The sequence below is a fragment of the Mastomys coucha genome, unplaced genomic scaffold, assembly GCF_008632895.1.
Source record: "Mastomys coucha isolate ucsf_1 unplaced genomic scaffold, UCSF_Mcou_1 pScaffold1, whole genome shotgun sequence".
Classification (NCBI taxonomy): domain Eukaryota; kingdom Metazoa; phylum Chordata; class Mammalia; order Rodentia; family Muridae; genus Mastomys; species Mastomys coucha.
In genome coordinates, this window is record NW_022196891.1 from 61,601,305 (window position 1) to 61,624,985 (window position 23,681).

Sequence of the window (23,681 nt, forward strand, 5' to 3'; positions counted from 1 at the left end):
CTTTACCCTGGGAATGACTGACTTCATATGCCCAAGGAGTAGACTGCATGCAGGAGCTGGATGTAGAGACCATCAGGGTGGGGAAGAGCCAGAAAGGTCCAGTGGCAAGGTGCAACTAAGAAACAAAAAAACAAAAACAAACAAACAGGGCAAAGGATGATTGCCCCGGGAAAGACGACTTTTTTTTTTCAGTAAGCTAGCATGACTCATGGAGAACTCTGAGAAAACATACTGATTCTTGTATCATGAGATGGTTTATCGATGAAATATGATTTGAGTCTCTGATTCCATACAAACAGTTGTTCTGATACCCTGAACACTAACTTGGTCAGCCTTAGCTAGTCTTTGCTAGTAACAACTATTCCTCAGAGCATTGTGGAGTGTAAATATGGGAATAGAGGTCAGTGTGGTATGTGTGACCCCTCTGAGTATAAAGGTTGCTATGAAAGGCAGGTGATCTGCAGAGAGCTAGCTCATCTTGTGTCCCCCACGCTGGAGAGTGGTGGAAAACTCTGGATGTCTCTATGTCTGTCACTTCTCCAGGAGCTTCTTACCCGGACCACACATTCCCTGCGGAGAAGAAGGATGATGCTGTGGCTCCTGGAGAAGAATACACCTATGAATGGGTCATCAGTGAGGACAGCGGGCCCACACCTGATGACCCACCATGCCTCACCCACATCTACTACTCCTATGAAAACCTGACCCAGGATTTCAACTCGGGTCTGATTGGGCCTCTGCTTATCTGCAAGAAAGGTAAAAGCAATACCAGCAGATCCAACTACAGCAAAGATGCTGGGCTGGCTGGGGGATTATACTGGGCTGAAGCTTGGGGGAACCTTGGTACCTTCTTGTAGGTGAGGCAGGAAAAGGAAGTGGAGCTCAAATTATAGCTAAGAGAAAGCAGCACTTGGTACTGGTTTTTGCCACTTCTAAAACCTCCCTTCATCTCAGACATGGCAACCCCTTCAAGCCTACTCTGACATCGTGCCTGCACATTTGTATGACCAGTCACGTCTACCTCAAAGCCAGGTCTATTCATTTTGAAGTGTACAACACCATAGTCACTGATAGAGTTCCTAGAAATGGCATTGTCTGGGACAACCAGCATAGTTGAAGTTTGTGTTGGTGATTTAGTTTATAAGCATATGTAACTCCAGCTTTCTTTTTTGCTGTTACTTGATTGAGGGTGGGTTGGTTGGTTAGTTAGTTGGTTGGCTGGTTTGTTAGTCGATTGGTATTTTAATTTTTTTTTTAGTAGAAAGGGCCTTGTACTCATAGTTGTATTTCTGCCCTAGTTTTTCTAGTGGTGGATCACAGATGTGATCCTGTTTTGATTTCTTAAAAACAAGTTGAACAATATGAACTAATTAGTACCCTCAGAGCTCCCAGGGATTCAACCACCAACCAAGGAGTATGCATGGTGGGACTGATTGCTCTGGCAGCATGTGCATAGTAGAGGAATGCAAAGTTGGTCATCAATGGGAGGAGAGGCCCTTGGCCCTGTGAGGTTCTGTGCCCCAAAGTAGGGGAATGCCAGGGCCAATAAGTGGGAGAGGATGGAGTGGTAGGCATGGGGAGGGGGGAGGCAACAGGGGTTTGTTCTTGTTGTTTTCTGGGTTTTTTGTTTTGTTTTGTTTTGTTTTTTGTTTTTTGGAAGGGAAACTGGGAAAGGAGAAATCATATGTCATGTAAATAAAGAAAATAAAAAAAAAAAAAAGTTGAACAGGGGCTGGTGAGATGACTCAGTGGATAAGAGCACCAACTGCTCTTCCTAAGGTCCTGAGTTCAAATCCTAACAACTACATGGTAACTCACAACCACCTATAATGAGATCTGACTCCCTCTTCTGGTGCATCTGAAGGCAGTTACAGTGTACTTACATATAATAATAAATAAATCTTTGGACCAGAGAGAGCAGGGTAGACCAGAGCAAGCAGAGGTCCTAAAGTCAATTCCCAACAACAGAATGAAGGCTCACAACTATCTGTACAGCTACAGTGTGTTCTCATATGCATAAAATAAATAAATAAATCTCTTTTTAAAAGCCATTTAAAAAAAAACCAAGTTGAACAATGTAGGTGTAGTCCACAGATTTTGTGAGTGTTGCCCTTTGCCCACCTATGCAGATCTGTGTCTTGGGATTTAAGGTGTTTAAAGAATCGATGGAATATAGTCTAATGCTCTAAACAATTTTGCTTCAGTTTCAGTGTACTTTTGACATGAATGAAGCAAAGCAGTGATCCAAGAAAGGATGTTTGAGGTCAGAGAAACATGTAAATAAATGCTAGTAAGCCCATACTACATATTGACAGAGCCGCCATTTCCCAGAGCTTTCTCAGGACAGACTAATTTAAACACAATTGCCTGGCACATACTATAGATAGATTACATCTGGGAAAGCATGAAAGCAAGGCAGAAGGCCATATTCAGATTTGGAGTGATCAGATTGGGTTCTATAGCTATGTTCTGACATCCAACAGGAATAACATGTTTGATAAATTGAATGTAAGTATTTGTCACAGGAATCAGAAAGTCATGTCCAAGAAAAATCCAGGGAACAAAATGCGCCTGAGGTAAAAGGCCCCACCAGGGCATTGTTCACCATGGGTCATCCTTTTGACTGGGTCCCAAAAGTTAGGATTCCATTAGCTGTGCTTCTTAGAAATACACTTGCCGGGCCAGGTAGTGATGGTGCATGCCTTTAATCCCAACACTTGGGAGGCAGAGGCAGGCAGATTTCTGAGTTCAAGGCCAGCCTTGTCTACAGAGTGAGTTCCAGAACAGCCAGGACTACACATAGAAACCCTGTCTTGAAAAAACAAAACAAAACAAAAATAATAATAAATGAATTTCTCCTTTCTTCCTTCTCTTACTTTAAGAGACTTCAACGCATCTTTCATTAAAACATCCAAAGAACCACAACAAACCATACCATGGAGATAATGTCATTTATACCTGTACACCAAGAGATCATGTACCCAGCTCTCTTATTCATTATGTAAACATATTTTTTAAATTTCCTGACATATAAAAGATTCTGTGATTGCATTGGGAAAACTGTTAATCTTATAAAAAGGCACTTTCATTTTACCACTGTTTTTACTCATATAAATATGGATTCATCTTGATACAAATATTTCTCTAGTCTCGTGTCCCATGTAATGAGGAAGCTTCATTCAACACAAGGTATGTATTCTGATCTAGAAGACTGGAAGAAATGGGGTTTTTCATTGTTGAGGATATTAGATTTTGACTTTTTGAGGTAAACTTTTAATAGTCCAGAATGGATTTGAACTCCCTATGTAGCCCAACTGTCCTAGAACTCACGATCCTCCTGTCTCAGCTTCCTGGGTACTGAGATTATAAGAAGACATCATAAGACCTGGCTGGGAATGTATGATTCAAATTTATATCAACATTACTTGTTTCTAGCCTCAAATTCAGAACAGGGAAAGTACCCTTCAATCTGGACCTGGATAGAAGTCTGTCTTTCCTTTCTCAGGCACCCTGACTGAGGACGGGACTCAGAAGATGTTTGACAAGCAACGTGTGCTTCTGTTTGCTGTGTTTGATGAAAGCAAGAGCTGGAGCCAGTCACCATCTCTAATGTACACAATCAATGGCTTTGTGAATAGGACGATGCCAGGTAATACAGGGGCCATGCACCATTCAGCAATGACGGTGTTCTGCTTGTCCAACATTGGTCCAGTTCTTTCTGTAAGGCAGAGCTACCATAGTCACTGATCTCCAGTACCTAGTGGTGAAGTATCACAATCTTATGCAATGAATCAGTGATTTTTATGATTTTTATCATCATTTCTGTCTTACCCAGGAAGTACAACAGATAAATCAGAAGTTAACAAGGAACCTTATTTGATACAGCCTTGTTAGGTGTAGTGTCCCGAGTATATCAATGTCTTCTCTAATAAAGTACAGAGTCAGTCTATAACAGTATGTTCTACGGTTCAAAAATCTACTGATGAATAACGTCCCGTGGCGCGTGGAAGGTTTTCTCTTCTCATCTGCAGATAATTTAGTAAGAAAGTAAAATCATACCAGCTGGTGTGTGTGTGTGTGTGTGTGTGTGTGTGTGTGTGTGTGTGTGTGTGTGTGGTGTGTGTGTGTGTGTATGTGTATGATTTCCACTGTACTAGCCAATTTTATGCTGCTATAACAAAATACTGAGTGTTGGCTACTATATAAAGAAAAAATGTTTTTAAAAAATTCAGTGTTAGAAGCAGAAAGATCTAGACTGTCAGCTCATCAGCTCAGCCTTTGATGAGGGACCACTTGTCTGTGCCTTAGTAAGGCAAAGAAGCAAGAAGGGAAATGGCTCCATGTAGAAGAGGCTAAGAACGGGGATGAGGATGAGGCTTGCTTTATAAAAACTTGCTCTCATGAGAATTAGTCAAGGCCTCATGAGAACTAGCTGTACTAACCCTTCCAGGAACAACAACTCCAGTGACCTAACCACCTTCCACTAGGCTGTATTTTTCTAGGTTCATCACACAGAGCCAAGCTTTTGGTATATGCACCTTTGAGGAGACATCTGTAACCATAGCAACCTATGCGACTTCTTCTCTGTCTTTCTAATAGAACAGATTTAGAATGAAAAATCCAGTGCTAGTCAAAAGACAGAAAAGTGATATAGATGGTTGCTATGGTTATGGTATGTCTCCTAAAGGAGGAAAATCTAGATTTACTCTTTCTTTGTTCTCATGGTGATTGGGAAACTGTGTTTCTCTGTGGGAGATTCTAATCTTGACTCCTATTCCAGATTGACATTTCAAATTTACAATCACCAGATACAAGATAATGGGCTAAGAGTTGGTCTCTTAATATGTTTGTATGTATGTACACACAAACACACATATGCACACACACATATACATACAGATACATCCCATAATATATGTATAGATATCCCATAATTAATATATAGTATTTATTTATGTTTAATTTAGGAAAAAATGAAAATATTTCTCTATTAAAAAATTCTAGAGGCTGGTAAGATGGTGCAGGAGTTAAGAATGCTTTTCTCCAGGTCTCATGATCTGAGCCGGATCTCTAAGATCCTCATGGTGGAAAAAGAGAACCAGCTTTCACAGATTGTCCTCTGAATCACACACATGAATCATGCCATTTGTGCCCATGCCCATGCGCAAAATAAATAAATAACTGTAAACAAGATTCAAAATTCTAAACTTCATCATGTATCAATATCACCAATGGCTTCTCTTACAGAAAAACCAACATTGTCGAGAGTCAGGGTCTGATATTGCTTTCTATTTTTATTTTATTTCATTTGGCTCCATCTTCTGCCTGGCTCATGCAGCTCTGAGTATTGATTCTGAGTTCCAAAACTAGGCTCCTACAAACCTGAGACTGCACTAACTGACTTCTACCTTGGAAGACCTGAATTCGTATCTCATTCCTTTCCCTGTCTCTGTGTGGTCCTTACCAACTAGGAGTCTCAATATGCTGTTCCCAGAAATGGAATCAACAGTTCCACTGTCCGTGTCCTGACAGGGAGAATAATCCATGTAAATATATAAAAGCTAAAATAGTGGACTGCATTGCAAAAAAAATAAAAACTTGATTAGGACAGGGAGATTATAAATTTGTACTTGGGAAAAAAAAGAGTAGCTTCAATTAAGTACAAAAGAGCAAGAGAAGGGAAAATCCTTAGTAGACACATACTTATTCCTGTAAAGCCCCTAGTCTTCTAGAGTGGCATACATTGAGTAGACATGACAATACTACTGTAGATGTGTTCACTGCTGGGCTCAGTGTGGGCTTTTTCTGAATGGGATAAACACACCCACAGGAACACATACCTTCTAGTTCCCTCCCAACTCCCTATTTTCAAGGCTCTCACAAAGGACAAATGCCCCTACAGATAAGAAGCTAAATCCCAGACCACCCTCTTATATCTAGTGATTAAAGATCTGGGTAGGAGCCAAGACTGGACTCTCTCCCAGATCACTGTGGCAACAAAGAAAGCAAAACCTGGGCTTTCTCCTTGGTTTTCTTCCTTGGTTGTTAGCAATCCTGTTCACAAAAGGCTCTCAGCATCTGCTTACAATAAGGACACCAGTAACAACCGAGTAATCCATTGTTACTAATGTATTTCCTTTCTTTTTTTTTTTTTTTTTTTTTTTTTTTTTTTTTTTTTTGGTTTTTCGAGACAGAGTTTCTCTGTGTATCCCTGGCTGTCCTGGAACTCACTCTGTAGACCAGGCTGGCCTTGAACTCAGAAATCCACTTGCCTCTGCCTCTGCCTCCCAAGAGCTGGAATTAAAGGTGTGGGCCACCACTGCCCGGCCTAACATAATTTTAAAAAGGGTAAAGACACAACAGAAAATTCTTCAGCACATCCACACTTTCTTCTACTTTAACAGAGCTTGATCTCTATTTGCAGAAGAGGACTGGGCCCTGACCCTCAGGCCTATGGGAGGTACTGGGAACTTCTTCCAAGTGAGACCAGATGGCTGTGAGCAGTCACTCCATTTTGCCCAGGACTTTGTCAGTTCATACACTGGGAACCCTGTGTTCTGAGAGACCTCTCAATCCTGGACAAGCTGGGATGGTGCATCCCCTACTTAGCTGCCCCCTGGCCTTTGTCCCTTGGCCGTCCCTGCATCTGAAGGAATGGCCCCCATTCTAACCTCTACCACGCTCCTTGTGCTGGTACTTGGTACATGACTCCTTGTTTACCATCTCTCTGTGTTTGTATGTTGTCTCTCCCTCTCAGATATAGCAGTCTGTGCCCATGATCACGTCAGCTGGCATCTGATTGGGATGAGCTCGGGGCCAGAAATGTTTTCTATTCACTTCAACGGCCAAGTCCTAGAGCACAACCAGCACAAAGTGTCCACCGTCACTCTGGTCAGTGCGACGTCTACGACTGCGAACATGACTATGAGCCCAGAAGGAAAGTGGATAGTTTCTTCTCTCATCCCAAAGCATTATCAAGGCAAGAAACCTTTCTCGTTGTGGTTAAAATTAATTGAGGGTTTCTGCCCCACCTTGGATCATTTAGTTCCCAGGTTAAAAGACACAAAACCTTTATAATAAGCCTTACTAGCACTAGAGCTGGGCTAATATCAACCGTCTAAGCTATTTTGTCTATTTCCACATCAATAACCCTGAGATATGACTTGCCACGTTCTGCCTGGGCTGCTCTTCCTGTGCTTACTCCAACTGGCCAGGCCTCATGGCCATATTCTCACAACTCATCTATCCCATGGCGACTTCTCCTCCCTCTTCATCTCCCTGTTCTTCTCCTCATGTTCTCTGCCTCCGACCATGGCAACCAAAGCCCCGCCTACCTCTCTTCAGCCCAGCTACAGGCTGTCGGTGTCTTTATTTAACCAATAGTTTTACATTAAGGTGCCAGACTACATAGCATCCCTTGGTGAGGATCGCCTTGTCCCTCGGGCAACCAGAGCTGGTATTTAGCTTTACACATAGTAACAGACCAACCTCAACACTTCCCGACAGTGTTGTGTTGAGTGAGCACCATTTCTTCCCAGGCTACTAACTTTTATTTCCTCTCCTTTAACCTTTTCGTTGAACCCACCTAGACACGTGTATCCTAGCTCCCGAGACACCACTAGGCACTTTGCTCTTAGACTTAAACCCTACTAATTGGGGATGAAGGAGGTGCAGGCATTGATGAAGACCTTTTAAGAGAAAGCAAAAGCTTAAGAGTCTCCACTTCCATAAAGGAGGAAGACCAACTAATGCTCCTGTCAATGTGTTCATGGATGTCTTTCATAGGTAGCCAAAGGAAAGGACCTAGACACTAGACAGATGAAGGTAAATATCCGCAAATTTATAGAAGTACAGAGCTACCAAGACTGGCCAGGCCAAACATGATAATATGGTCCTGTGCAATGAGAAAAGCACAAGATCCTGGCACAAAAAAAGAACTCAAACAATGTGTGTTGAATGGACCACAAATGATATGTTGTCTATTTTATTGAGATAGGGTCTTCTGCTGTATGCCAAGCTGTCCTAAAACTCAACTCACTGTAAGTTCTTAGCTGGCTTTGAAATCATGGCAACTCTCCTGTCTCAGACTCCCCAATGTGGGGATTATAGGCATGAGCCACCACACCAGCTAGAAATGGACTTCAGAAAGCATGGGTGAATTCTGGGGGATGGTGGGCATAAGAGTACCTAGCAGTAACCATGTGGTACCATGTAAATGAAATATCTGTCATATCACACATCTTTGCTTTTAGACTATTGAGAGGGACATCCATGTTGCTAGAGATGAAAATCTAAGCAAATCCGTTACCATAGGAAACCATTTATCACAACCAGGTGTGTGGACACTTGAGGAATAAACACTGTATGAGAACATTTTGTTTTCATACTGAGCAACCAAAACTATGATGAAGTGATGACCCAGATAAACTATCACTAAACTTGAAAACAATTGCTATTGTGCATTATTATTTAATAATCACACTAAATATGCATTTTGATCTTCTTTTAACAAAGGGACAAATAACAAGAAAAAACAAAATTAAAATGATTTCTTGTTTCATATGTTTTTTGTTTTTTGTTTTTTTGGAGTGACAAAGACAGAGATGGAGAGGAGAACTATGCTAAGGATCAAACTGAGAACCATCTACACACTGAGCCTACTTCACCACTTCACCAGCCTCAGGCTCAGGGTTTTAAGTTTGTTCCTGCTGCAGACAAAACAGAGAGAGCCTCGTCAACATTTCCCTATGACCCTTACCTCTCCTCCTGCTTTCTACTCTCGCCTCCTGCGACCCATTAAAAGAGCCCAGACTCAAATGGCTGAAGCCAGTCTGAGCATTGCTATCTGCTATTATTCTTTTCCTCCAGTGAATTGATTTTTTTTAATACACATTTTGATGAATTTTTTTTTCTCAAACCCTACTCCTGTCTCTATGTTCTAATCCAGCTGGGATGCAGGCTTACATTGACATTAAAAACTGCCCAAAGAAAACGAGGAACCCCAAGACACTCACTCGAGAGCAGAGGCGGCACATGAAGAGGTGGGAGTACTTCATCGCCGCAGAGGAGGTCATTTGGAACTATGCACCTGTGATACCCGCCAATATGGACAAGTAAGTTGGGGCTCAGACCACCATGCAAAGATCAAAGGCATGGCCCACAGGGTCCTTAGGGTGTGGGTTTGAATTATGATGTCATGAGTGGCCAGCTCTCAAGAGACATGTGCATTAGTTTCCCCCTAGACATTCTTATCCTCAGAGACGTTTAATTCCCCCTAAGTCCCCATGGGGATAGTAGCAGGAACAAGGGCAGCTAGAACTTGTTGGATGCTTGCTACTGCTAACCCTTGTGGTAGGTGTTTGCTAAGGATGTCACATCAGTTCTACAAGCTCCGTGCTATTCTTGTGTTCTCATATTTGAGGGAAGGTGCCAGAAAACTAAAAAAAAAAAAATTAGAAGTTCTAGTATCTTTTCATATGACATTCCTAGTAAGAAAAATGAAAGTGATCTTATACTAGGATGCTATTCTGTACCTATCAGACTAGCAGGTTCATATTCCACCATCTGCCGTCGAGGCTGTGGAAAGCAAAAGCTATTATCACACATTCTGGTGGCACCAGTGTGTTGCTAAAGCCATTCTGTGGGATAACTTGACAAAACGTGCTGAATGATAAACACATATATAACCTTTACCCCAGGCACTGTACTCTTGGAATTTAATGGTATAAAAGTGCTCTTGTGCACAGGTTAGAAGGATGTATGAAAAGGGTGCTCACGGCTGTGGTGTTACTAGTGACAAAAGATTAGGATTAACTCCAGAGGTCCTTCAACTGGAAAAGAGTACCAAGTTATAGCATATTCATGCAATGGAATACCATGAAGCCAACAACATAAATATAAATAAATAAATAAATAAATAAATAAATAAATAAGGAGGGGACAGAGCGCTCTGTCGCTGTAGCTGCTCCTCATCAGTTATGTCTGGCTTCTCCAGTGGAAGAGATGACTCTTGCTTGCTACATGGAGGGCTTCAGGATGCAAACTACACTCAGAATGTTCCCCGGAAGTAGCATTTTAGCTAACCCCAAAGCAGCACTTGCATGCACCAGGGTTTCCCCATCGTCATTCATCGCACTGGACTCGCCGCTGGAAATAGTCTAACCTTTGTTTCATTGTTTTGTTTCACTTTAAGAAAATACAAGTCTCTGCACTTGGATAATTTCTCAAACCAAATCGGGAAACATTACAAGAAAGTGATTTACAGGCAGTATGAAGAAGAGACCTTCACCAAACGCACCGAGAATCCCAGTATCAAACAAAGTGGGATTTTGGGCCCTGTTATTAGAGCCCAGGTCAGGGACACACTCAAGGTAAGAAACAGAAATACGGAAGCAGGGAAGAATTAAACAGGGTTTGGCCATTAAAACGACAGGAATTTTAGTCAATAGTCCTCTCATATATTTGTGTATGTATGTATGTATGTATGTATGTATGTATTATTAAATCATCATGCTACTCATTTCTGTTCAAAAAAAAAAGAATTAAGCAGGGAAAGACAGATAAAGGTACTAGCAGTTTTAATATATTTAAATGTATTCACATAATTATAAAGTCAAGCATAGCTTTCAGTTTTATTTAGTATTTCATTCATTTATATACTACTTAGTACAAAAATATCTGGGATAAATAATCAAAGCAGAAAAGGATAGAGGGAGTGAAACAGAGCCAGTATCATCGGAGGAGTGAAGAATGCGATATGGGAGCTGAGCCCATGTGGCCACAACTGCGCATAATGAGACACACCCACGCCTCCCCAAGGTTGTCTGCAAAGTCTGTCCTAACTCTTGTAGCAAAGTAAATACGGCTGAGCAAGACGTACCCACCAGTGAATGCAGCCCAGCTCGCTTGGGGTCGTGAGCCAGGAGAAGTTTCTTGCCCTGAGTTTCCAAGTCGGTGTCCTTGACGAAAGCCCCACAGCTGTCCCAATACAGAAAACTTGAGAGGCCTTGGATAATGGCATCGCTCGTTACCAGTGTGGACATCTGAGTCCGCACAGCAGAGAGGAGATAACGCTTCACTACAGCCTTCTAAGCGCGCGGCTCTAATGGCTGCTCATGGCTCAGAGCATAGAACCATTCGATGCCAAACCTGAGTTCATTATACAGGGTCTCGGGGGAGGGGGCGGGGGAGAGAATCAGCTCCCACAAGTTGTCTTCTGACCTGCACACACACACACACACACACACACACACACACACACACACACACAGAGTGTAACAACAGTTTCTTTAAAGCCTGAAGTTTTCTTCAAATAATTACCTTAAACATTGTGCCAAATTTACAGGACTAGGTAGGAACCCAAACAATTGAAGGTTACACTGATAGGCAAGACCCTTAGGATGTAGGTTCTTTTTTGTTGGTGGTGGTTTTTCGAGACAGGGTTTTTCTGTATAGCCTTGGCTGTCCTGGAACTCACTCTGTAGACCAGACTGGCCTCGAACTCAGAAATCTGCCTGCCTCTGCCTCCCAAGTGCTAGGATTAAAGGTGTGCGCCACCACCGCCCAACAGGATGTAGGTTCTTGATGATTGAGGATGATTCGAAGGCTTTGGCAGCAAACCAAGAAAATAAGGTTAAGGTTGTCTATTGAAGATTAACAGGCTAATTAGGACTTCTAGGAAAAGCATGCCCTGGACAAAACCCATTGTGTTCATTTGAAAATGTCTGAACACCTTCCTTCCCTGTGATCCATCCGTCGTTTTTGGCTCTATTGAGATGCTTTAGATTTCAGTGTGGGCATATTCTATCTGGAACTCAGGATCTGGCTACTGGAGCCATTCAGGAAGTTAACTTCGCTAACAATGGTCTCAGGGAGCCTGGCAAGCTCTCGTGGTCTAGAGGAGAGAAGGCGCAGGGGAAAGATGCGTAGATGCGGTGTAATCTGAAAGAAGAAGGGAGGGGTGTGGGGACCAGTTGAGAGAGGGTGAGGTGTTATGAGAGATCCTTCCTGTCAGGTAACGAGGGAGGGAGGCTGCTGCCGGGGATAAACAGAACTGATTTTCCCACTGCTTGCCTGCACGTCTGTGTGTGCACACCTGCCCATACATGCACACACAAGAAGCTGTCCTCCTCTTGTCTGAAATAGTTCTCACGAGTGACCTTAAACATGGAAATAATAACTATGACTTCACTTTGTAGATCGTGTTCAAAAATATGGCCAGCCGACCCTACAGCATTTACCCTCATGGGGTGACCTTCTCTCCTTACGAAGATGGAGTCAACTCTTCCTCCACCTCAGGTGGGAACCGTTCACTTCTTGGAAACTACTGATCTCCCCCGGAGGCTTCCACAGTTTTCTCTTGTCCTATTTGCTCGGTGGTTAGGACCAATGCAGTCAGTAATACGGAAGTGGGGGAAGCTCTCCTTTCTGAGTGTCACTGGCGCCATCTAGTGGAGAGGTATTGAATAGCTACATGGTCTCCGTAGTCGAGTTTTAATACAAAAAGAATATTTCTTTCTTCATATTAACTACTCTAAATAAAAGCTAAGGTAGATATTTATTATGATGAAATTTTTTTAATTAATAGCTTATATTTTCTTTCAGGCAGTCACACCATGATCAGACCAGTTCAACCAGGGGAAACCTTCACTTACAAATGGAACATTCTAGAGTTTGACGAACCCACGGAAAGCGATGCCCAGTGCCTAACAAGACCATACTACAGTGATGTGGACGTTACAAGGGACATTGCCTCTGGGTTGATAGGGCTGCTTCTAATTTGTAAGAGCAGGTCCCTGGACCAGAGAGGCGTACAGGTATTTTATCCATAACGTAACCTTAAAAAAAAAGAGGAATTTCTCCTCGCTGGCACAGGTTAAGTCTCTCTACCGGATAGGAGGGCTTCCCTTCTAAAATACACCAATCATTAGTCTTCTTTGGCAACAGTTCCGAGATATTTATCATCATGGTCATCTCGTATGTTGTCTCTGTTGCCCTGCCTCCTTTCCTCTGGACTCTGACTGCAGAAAGCACATCCTGATTGTACTTTTGATCCAAACTTGCTGACTGTGTGATGAAGAAGCCATTTGGGCCCCTTTAATCCTTTCTTCTGTTCAAATAAGTAACAATATCCCTCCTAGAAATGTGTTTACCGGGTGGCTTAGGAGCTCAGTATGAACTTGGTACCAATCTCTGCTGTTTTCAGAGGCAAGCAACAGAGACAGGAGAGAGCCCTCAGGAGCAAAGACACTTGGAGCCATAGTTTTAATTAAGTTTGAGCCTGCCAAAAGCCCTTCTTTGGAGAAACTAAGTTATAGTGAATAATGTGATCAAAGAGATGAGATTTCTGAGTTCGTTTTTATTTTGAGACATGGCCTCAAACACACTAGCCCAGGATAGCCTTAGACTTTTTTAAATTGTCTTTTCTTACCTTCCTTTTCTTTTCTTTTTAAATTTTAGGTTTATTTTATGTGTGTGGGTGTCTTATCTGCATGTATGTATACATACATGCATGTATGTATACACAGTGTGTATACCTGGTGCCCATAGAGGACAGAAGAAGGCATTAGCTAGATCCCCTGTAACTATGGTTACAGATGGTTGTGAGCTGGCACCTGGGAGATGGGAAGTGAACCCCTGGTGCTTTGGGAGATGTGCCAGCACTCTCACTTAATCATTTGAGCCCCACCCCTTGTTTTATTTATTTTTTGTTGGTGGTGTTTGTTTTTTTGTTTTTGTTTTTGTAAGACAGGTTTCTCTTGAAATTCAGGCAGCCCTCAAATTGGTAATTTAGCTGAGGATAACCTTGAACTTTGGTACCTCCTGAGTCCCAAGAGACGGACGCTACCACACCTGCTTTACTGTGGCGCTGGGGATCTAACCCAGGGCTTTAACAACTGGGCAACCTCCTCAGCAGCCCGAGTTTATCTTCACTGACAATTAATAGTCTCATATTCTTCCCCGTTAGGCTAATTCCCATTAGGCTAAGTAATAGTGGAAGAGGTCTCATCCAAAGGCATGCAAAATAGGCAGGTGTCTAGAAAAATCAGAACATTCGCAGGATCCTGATTTACTGAAGAAGTAAACAACACAGAGAAGGACGGCTGTGGGGCTTTCCTGTTGCAGAGGTCTGGCTAAGGCTATCCCCTTTCATCCAGTTGGAACACAGTCAGTCAGTCCTTCTGACAAGTTTTCAATTACAGATGTACACTGACTTGCAGGTGTTACACTGACACGGAATTTTCCCCTGGGTAATTTTGACTGAATTCTCTGATTCCTTCTCTTTGTGTTCACGTATTAACTTTATCTCTGATGAGTGTTTGGTGAACAATGGCCTCAGAGGTGCCTGACACAGGTGGCTTCTCTGGACCCCACAACCATGGGGGAAATAGGCAGCCAATCAGAGCTGTGATCACTGCCCTTCCCCCCCCACCCCACCCCCGCAGAGGGTAGCAGACATTGAGCAGCAGGTCGTGTTCGCTGTGTTTGACGAGAACAAGAGCTGGTACATTGAGGACAACATCAACAAGTTTTGTGAGAATCCCGATGAGGTGAAGCGTGATGACCCCAAGTTTTACGAATCAAACATCATGAGCAGTAAGTCAAACTCCCCGTTTGCACTCTGGTGGCCGCAGAGGGTCTGTACCCAGAGGCAAAAATGTGATGCTGGGTACAATCCTCTCGAATGAACCCTCTCCTCTCCTCACTCACACCTCAAGGACCTGTTGACAGGACAAGACCACAGCCAAAGCCAATAGTCTGTTAGCGAAAGGCACAAAGCCTGGTGATCCTTTAAGTCAGGATGGCTTGAAAAGTGTGTTGGGGGCGGGAAGTGAGGGTGGTATGTGATGTGGTGTGCAATGTGTGTGTGTGTGTGTGTGTGTGTGTGTGAGAGAGAGAGAGAGAGAGAGAGAGAGGGAGAGAGGGAGAGAGAGACTGTAGTGTGTGATTGTGTGTGTGGTTGTCTGTGGTGTGTGATGTGTGTGTGTTCTGTGATTGTGGTATGTGTGTGGTATGTGGGGAAGTGTGTGTGTGTGGTGTGTGTATGTGTGTGTGGTTGTTTGTGGTGTGTGTATGGTGTGTGTGTGTGGTATGTGTATGTGGTGTCTGTGTGTTTGGTGCTGTGTGTGTGTGGTGTATGTATATGATTGTGTGGTGTGTGTTTGTGTGTTTAACTCTACACTCTACGGGTAGTGAGGAAGCCGTTGGGGAAGGGCATTGAGGGCTTTCTTTGGTCAGTGGTACCTGAGGATTTTGCCAATGTTTATAGTGAACACCTTCTAGTTGATGCCAGGACAGAAATGAGATGTTTTTAAAAAGCGCTGCACTGTGAAATCAAAGTCAAGCAAAGTGACTCTGGGAGCCAGGCATCTCACAAAGGTTGAAGGGAAAGCGAGTCATGAGGAGTTGAGAGCGGAGGGCAATCTCCCTGAGCCATCATAGTTCTCATACTTGCTATGATTCCAAAGTTCATTGTCATGAGAAGTCTGAGGGGAACTTTTCAGTCGTGTCTGCAACAAATCTCTCCCCCCACCCAATCACTAATGCCCCCCACCAGTGTTCCTCAAAGTAAAAACCTTCCTCCATAGCATTTTCTGACAGATAGTCACCTCCATGCGGGCAGCTTTCCTGCGGTCTGTGCATGGAGCCCCAGGGCTGACAGTCAGCCAGCTCTGTCCACATAATTTCCTTTCAACAGTGGATCTGGGATGGCTCTAGACCAGGGCTGCCCAACAAAAATCACGTGTGAGTCACTCACATAAAGTTTTCTGGGAAAACTGAAAAATAAAGAGAAATAGATAAAATTAATAAGAACAATGTTTTACTCAGCTCAATAGAATCCAGATGCTGCCTTCTTCTTGTTGTCTGTGCCAGGGTCTCACTATGTAGAAAAATTATAATTTTTAAGTATAATAGACAAATGAGATTTGTTTTATGGCTGTCTTTGCAGTAGACTATATGTATTTACTTGATCCTTAAGGCTCATGTCTGTGGAGTCCACCTACATCTTAGTAGCCACTTGTAGCCAGTGTCTGCCACATTAGGACGTTAAGAAAAGCATCTAGAATGATGTAGAAACTAATAACACATACCTTCAGCAACTCTACATGGGTTTAGTGACAGTCACTTAAAATCTTTATTAAAGTACCAAGCATCATAATAGGACTGTGGTCACAGTGCTAAACTGTGTGAATAGATTGTGCCCTCAAATAAATCATACCTTAATTGGATCACCACACTTGCTACGTATGCAAATTAAAATGTTACCTAAATTGGTCTTCCTTTAAAGAAAATGAAAATATATGAACTCAATACTTGAATGGAAACTGTTAGGCCAACTGTAGGTTACAGATAACAGGTCTCAATGACAAATGTGCTAAGTGAGAATCTTTTTGTGACATTCATTTTACTCATATCTACTATGCCAAGAAGATAGAATTATTATACATAGACTTGTCTTTCCAGTAGATGCATCTTGGACAATTTAAATCAATTGTGAGAATATATTTATGGCACAGCTTAAAATAACATTTTATATCTGCTTGGTGAATGAGTGACCAAGTCAACATGTATGAAAGACTTTGTTGTTATCCTGACTTTTCTCACTTAGCTTACACAGGGGCATCAGCCGTCACTTACAAAGCTGAATGTGGCCTATGACCTACTCACACATCATTAGACCTTATAAAGCTTATCTTTAATAATCACCATTCAGGCTGCCAAATTAACATAAGGACCTGGGGATAATTAGATCTGGGTCCTCTTGCTGTATAGGCCTAGCATGTGACAGCTTTTTCCTCTTTCAGCTATCAATGGCTACATCCCTGAGAGCATTTCCACTCTAGGATTCTGTTTTGATGACACTGTCCAGTGGCACTTCTGCAGTGTGGGAACACAAGATGATATTTTGACCATCCACTTCACTGGGCATTCGTTCATCTATGGGAGGAGGCACGAGGACACCCTGACCCTGTTTCCCATGAGTGGTGAATCCGTGACTGTCACAATGGATAACGTTGGTGAGTTAGAGTGTGGATACTTGGAGAGAGAGCTCATGGGATCTTAGGTGGGAAAAGTCTGCTGAACTCTCCGAATTACCACCACTCCTGATGTGTCTCCAGGGACCCCTGTAGACTTGCCTTAAACTTGTGGCTTATAGATGGGAGATTAGCTTGCACATCCCTAGAACAACTGAGTAGTAAAGACAGACTGTGGCAGATAAGTATAAATGTAACCTTGAAGAAGCAGCATAAAGATATTAGCCATGAAAACAACCTTTGATGTCATTTCTCAGGTCTTGTCCACCTTTTGATGAAGCACGAGCATAGAATTTGCCAACTAGGGTAGAGTAAGTGTCTAGTGAACCCAAGGACACACTTATGTACACGTCTCTGGAGCTGTTTGTTTGTTGTTTAGATTTATTTATTTATTTTACATATATGAGTACACTGTAGCTTTCTTCAGACACACCAGAAGAGGGCATCAGATCCCATTACAGATGGTTGTTAGCCACCATGTGGTTGCTGGGATTTGAACTTGGGACCTCTGTAAGAACAGTCAATTGATCTTAACCACTGAGCCATCTCTCCAGTCCACCCTCCCACCTCATCCCCGGAAGTTGTTTTTACAAACATGGGCTACCATGCCCAGCTTTTAAAAACAAAACAACAAAGCAAAACAAAGACATGAATTCTAGGGATCAAACTTAGGTCCTTGTAGCAGCTGAACCATCACTCCAGACCCACGTTTCAATTCCTAGCAGAGACCATCCCACCCTCTGCTGAACAATCATTAGACAAGCCTTGGAGGCTGTCTCAGAGACCACACTGGCATAGAAGATCCAAGTTCAAACCACTCTCTGTCACTCAATGTTTTTGCAACTTTAGACAGGTTACTCGCCCTCACTAAGCCTTACATCACTCATCACTCATCTGAAAAGCAGGACCGTGCTTTACAGAGTTGCATCAGCTCCTAGCTGTAAGATATGCCAAGTGCTTAACACTCAACGCACTGTTTCCACTGGAGATGTCCCAAGTCATCCTTGGCATGTCAGTAATTCACTTTCAATGTGACTCAAACTCACTCTGTCCCCATATAGGTCATTTCCTAGAAATACCTAAATATTCCTTCTTTTGTGAAAAAACAACTTCATCATCATCTCCCAAACTCCTAGTCTTAGGCAACATGTACAACTAAGGAGATACTAACGACTTTCAAGATCCATTTTATCATCAGCCCCTGCCCCTTTCTATTGATATTTTCTAAAACAGTGACTCACTCTTGAACAATCCAAACTAAATGTCTATTTTTCTCCTTAATCTCCACAGATCATAGATACCCTAGACTATATGTACACTGATCTTGTGATTAGATGCCAAAACAATGTCAAGTTTCATTTTTTAAACATTTCAAAATACTTTACTCCTGTTTTTTTTTTCTTTTATGTCACCATAAAGTTCAGTAACTTACCATTCATAGACTAGCCTGGTCCATAGCTCACATGTGGTTAACTCTGGTTAAAATTCACTAGAAATTTTCTTCCACAACAGATCTGCCTGTTTTTGTAAATTTTCCTGAGCTTTCAGCCTTCTCTTCTCTGTCTTTTATAAAGGAACTTGGATGTTGACCACCATAAATTCCAATCCGAAACGCAGAAACCTAAGACTGAGATTCAGGGATGTTAAATGTATCCGGAATGATGATGACGAAGACTCATATGAGATTTATGAACCTCTTGCACCTACATCCATGACAACCCGGAAAATTCATGACTCCATAGAAAATGACTTCGGCATAGACAACGAAGATTATGATTACCAGTACATACTGGCGTCATCACTAGGAATTAGGTCATTCAGAAACTCATCATTGAATCCAGAGGAAAATGAGTTCAATCTCACTGCTCTCGCTCTAGAGAACATATCTGAGTTCATATCTCCAAGCACAGACAGAGTAGTTGGCTCAAACTCTTCAAGAAACCTTAGTAATAGCACCAGTAATAATCTCAAAGACTCTCAAGGAACACTTCCTGGCTCAGAAGTCACCATGGCTGATACCCTCCTTGGAAACCTCACTGACTTAAATGAGAGCTTCGTCCTCAACCCTTCTACAGAACATCATTCCAGCTCATATCATAAAAACAATTTGGAAAATCCCCAGTCAAACATCACAGTGGTATACCTACTTCCTCTTGGTCCAAAGGGATCAGGGAGTCAAGAACAGGCTAAACCTAAAACAATCAAGACTGGAAGACCCCACATGATGAAGCACAGGTTCTCCTGGATGAAAGCGCCAGCCGGCAAAACTAGGAGGCATCCAAACCTAAAGAATACTTATTCCAGAGTAAAGTCTGAGGAGGACATTCCTAGTGATTTGTTACTCTTAAAACAGAAGATCACACCCAAATTTCTGAATAGACGATGGCATGTGGCTTCTGAAAAGGGTAGTTATGAAATAATACCAGAAAATGGTGAAGACACAGATGTTGATAAGCTGACAAAGAGTCCTCAAAATCAGACTATCCCAGTGCCTTGGGGAGAGAGCACCTCTCACACAAACACAACAAGAAAGCCAAGTGACCTCCCAACATTTTCTGGAGTTAGACATAAGTCTCCACACGTAAGACAGGAGGAAGAGAACAGTGGTTTTCAGAAAAGACAGTTACTCATCAGGACACGGAAGAAGAAGAATAGAAGGCTGGCACCTCACAGTCCTCTATCTCCAAGAAGCTCTTACCCTCTGAGAGATGACCATCCCTCGTTTTTAGACAGGGGACTACTTAATCATTCACTGTTACTCCACAAGTCCAATGAAACGGCTCTTTCTACAGACCTAAATCAGACCTCCTCAATGAGCACTGACAGGTCACTTCCTGACTCTAAGCAGTATGCCTCAAATGACACTGAGCACATGAGCTCTTCCTTAGATCTTTACCAGTCAGTGCCCCCAGAGGAACATTCTCCAACATTTCCTGCCCAAGATCCAGATCAAACACACTCTACCACAGATCCTAGCTCCAGATCCTCTCCCCCAGAGCGCAGCCAGGGACTTGATTATGACCTAAGCCATGAATTTTACCCTGATGACATCAGTCAAACATCTGTCTTTCCAGACCAAAGTCAAAAGCCGCCTCTCTCTTCAGATGATGGCCAAGTAATCCCTTCCTCAGACTTAAGCCCCTTTACCATCTCTCCAGAATTGGATCAGACAATTATTTACCCAGACCTGGATCAGTTGCTCCTTTCTCCAGATGACAATCAGAACACCTCTTCACCAGATCTGGGTCAGGTGCCCCATTCTCCTGATGACCTCAAGAACACCTCTTCCCCAGACCTGGGTCAGGTGTCCCTTTCTACTGATGACCTCCAGAATACCTCCTCCCCAGATCTGGATCAGTTGCCCTTTTCTACTGACAACCAGAACACCTCCTCCCCAGACCTGGGTCAGGTGCCCCTTTCTCCTGACAACCAGAAGACCTCCTCCCTGGACTTGGATCAGGTGCCCCTTTCTCCTGATGACCTCCAGAACACCTCCTCCCCAGATCTGGGTCAAGTATCTCTTTTTCCTGATGACAATCAGAATTACTTCCTAGACCTGGGTCAGATACCTCTCTCCTCAGACCAAAGCCAGGAGACCTCCTCCACAGACCTTAGCCTACTGACTCTCTCTCCTGATTTTGGTCAGACAGTCCTTTTCCCAGACTTGGATCAGATGCCCCTCCCTTCAGACAACAGTCAGGTGACCCTTTCCCCAGACCTCAGCCTCTTGACCCTCTCACCAGATTTTAATGAGATAATCCTATCCCCAGACCTTGGTCAGGTGACCCTCTCCCCAGACCTCATCCAGACAAACCCCGCTCTTAACCACGGGCCCAGAGCAGCCTCTGCAGACTTTGGTCGAGCATCTTACCCTCCAGATTCTGGTCAGGCTTCACCCCTTCCAGAACTGAATCAGACTCTTCCCCATCCAGATCTCGTTCACACACCATCTCCTTTACCATCTCCCACACCCAGTAACACTTCTCTGTCAGAGAAGTTTAACCCTCTTGTTGTAGTCGGTCTCAGTAGAGTGGATGGAGACGACGTCGAGATTGTTCCAAGTGTGGAGCTGGAGAGCATAGATGAAGATTACGCTGAGGACGACTATGTAACTTATAATGACCCCTACAGAACAGACACCAGGACAGATGTCAACTCCTCCAGAAATCCTGACACTATTGCAGCATGGTACCTCCGCAGCCACGGGGGAAACAAAAAATACTACTATATTGCAGCTGAAGAAATATCCTGGGATTATTCAAAATTTGCACAAAGGTTGGTCTAGTTTTCTCTGTACACTCTCATCCTTTGTCGCCACCGTTATGAAAATCGCCTACAACATTTCTTCTGGGATGATTTTGAACCAACTATACTTTATGTAGCCTGACTCTCCAGTGACATTTCCTTCGCCATCTCCACTATTAGCTTCTATGCTTGAGATGACACCCAGGCAATCAAGGACCATGACTGTGGAAGGCTGTGGTATCCCATCTGCCCATTTGTATTTTGTATCTGTATCTTGAGAGTCTTATCATGAACATCTTTGCTCAGACAACTGTCTAAAAACTTGGGGGATAGTTATGCTTTAGCAAAAATCAAAACTCAGAATAGCTACTTTTAAGGTAAAAGGCCACTTATCCATAGAATTATTATAGTTACTGTAGAAATAGCATAAGACTGTTATAGGAATTTACTGTGTGGACTATAGTAATACTGTGTATGTTTAATAAATGAGACTTGACATAGCCCAAAAGATCCTAGGAAGTCTTACCTAAGAAAATATATTTGAGCCGGAAATTAAAACATATGTAGTCACCTGTGTTCCCACTGACATGTATTTGCTAGCTTATCAATGAAATGGTTATTAAATAGTCTATGCTACCAAGTAGATTATTTCTTAAGTTCTTTTTATTTTTTTTTGTTTTTATTTTATATGAATGTATGAGGACCTGCATGTATTATATGAGTCATGTGTGTGCCTGGCACTCTCAAATTCCAGAATATATATTATATTATATTATATTATATATATAAATAACTAAAACTGGAGTTACAAGTGATTGTAAGTGTCCCAAAGTGAGTGCTGGGATCCAAACCTGGGTGCCCTGAATGACTGAACTATCTCTTATAAATTTTTCCAATGGTTTTTAATTTCTTCTTTTAAATGAATACTACTGCTGTCGTTTTAGTGAAATGGACCATGAAGACACAGACCACACTCCAAAGGACACCACATACAAGAAAGTCGTTTTCAGGAAATACCTTGATAGCACTTTCACAAGTCGTGATCCTCGGGCAGAATATGAGGAACACCTTGGCATTCTTGGTCCTGTAATCCGGGCTGAAGTGGATGATGTGATCCAAGTAAGTCATCATTTGAACCCTCTAGATCTTCAGGGGACTTGCCACAAGCACCAAAAGTTGCTAAGGTGGAGGCAACAAAACTATAGGTGATTGGCTTCCCAGAATTAACAAATAATTGGACTCTTTCCCCACAAAGACTGCTTGCTTGACGATTTGACAATTTTTGAGCTACAGAAAAGATTTTATACTTTTTAACAGTGAAAATGATTTAATCTGGGAAGAAATAACACTGAGATTTTTAGCTGAAGCCAGCCTGTCTTGAGCTAACATGGAAAATGAATCAACAGTATTCCATGGCTGAGGTGGGGACAGCAATAACATTGATTTATTAAAAAAAAAAAAAAAAAAATCCCCATACTTTCTTAAGAGACAAGAAATGAAGGGAAACTAGAAAATAAAGATGTCTCTCTGTCCTAAATGAGCCAGTTTCTTAAGTATTGTACAAGACTTAGTCATTGATTGCTTTCAAAATTCTGTATCCAGTTCCCTGATAATAGCTAATTTTTACTGTTATGTGGTATCTGCACAGCCAGAATTCAAATTAGGTGTTTTTATTAAGCAGGCCAGTGACTGCCTGGAGAGAAACTTCCACAGAGCAGTCCCACAGAATACATATTATAGGGAGTTTATAAAGACAAGAGCATAGAAAAACTACATCCTGGTTGGCAGTTGCAGGAGAAAGCAAGCAAGCAGTTTTACAGAAGCCAAGAACATGCAGTTAGCTGCCTTTTGACCTAAGCCTTTTGACCCTGGGTTTCTAGAACAGTGTTGGGTGCTTTCCCACAGGACTATTCAGGGCAGGGTTAGAAACCAAAGATGGCTTCAGCTGAGATAAGACAGAGAAACTTTTACCCTGTTACATCATAACAGAGTTTAAGCCGGGCGTGGTGGTGCATGCCTTTAATCCCAGCACTTGGGAGGCAGAGGCAGGCGGATTTCTGAGTTCGAGGCCAGCCTGGTCTACAGAGTGAGTTCCAGGACAGCCAGGGCTACACAGAGAAACCCTGTGTCAAAACAAAACAAAACAAAACAAACAACAACAACAAAGCAAAAAACAAAAAACATAACAGAGTTTATCTCCCTCATCCTTTCTCATCTCACATATCAAACAATAAACCAAATAATAATAACAATAAGCAAACAAAACACATGAGAAAATGCTGTGGTTCTAAAGTAAACCATTCTGTGTCCCAAAACATAACCTTTCACTGGTGTATCTGCCAAACTGTCAGCGACCATCTGCTCTTTTTTCAAAGAGCACACGGAGGGTGAGAGAAGATG

At 42.5% G+C, this 23,681-nt stretch overlaps 1 protein-coding gene across 1 annotated transcript in view; it reads left to right on the forward strand.

Moving 5' to 3' along the window:
- F5 (coagulation factor V) overlaps positions 1-23,681 on the forward strand; it is a 68,577-nt gene that overhangs the window by 21,591 nt on the left and 23,305 nt on the right. Inside the window, exons 4-14 of the mRNA XM_031387585.1 lie at positions 544-756; positions 3,506-3,649; positions 6,758-6,979; positions 8,948-9,113; positions 10,193-10,370; positions 12,198-12,297; positions 12,604-12,815; positions 14,445-14,595; positions 16,806-17,018; positions 18,611-21,311; positions 22,226-22,400. Of these exons, the coding sequence (XP_031243445.1) occupies positions 544-756; positions 3,506-3,649; positions 6,758-6,979; positions 8,948-9,113; positions 10,193-10,370; positions 12,198-12,297; positions 12,604-12,815; positions 14,445-14,595; positions 16,806-17,018; positions 18,611-21,311; positions 22,226-22,400 (4,475 nt within the window). The remainder of the gene's footprint in view (positions 1-543; positions 757-3,505; positions 3,650-6,757; positions 6,980-8,947; positions 9,114-10,192; positions 10,371-12,197; positions 12,298-12,603; positions 12,816-14,444; positions 14,596-16,805; positions 17,019-18,610; positions 21,312-22,225; positions 22,401-23,681) is intronic.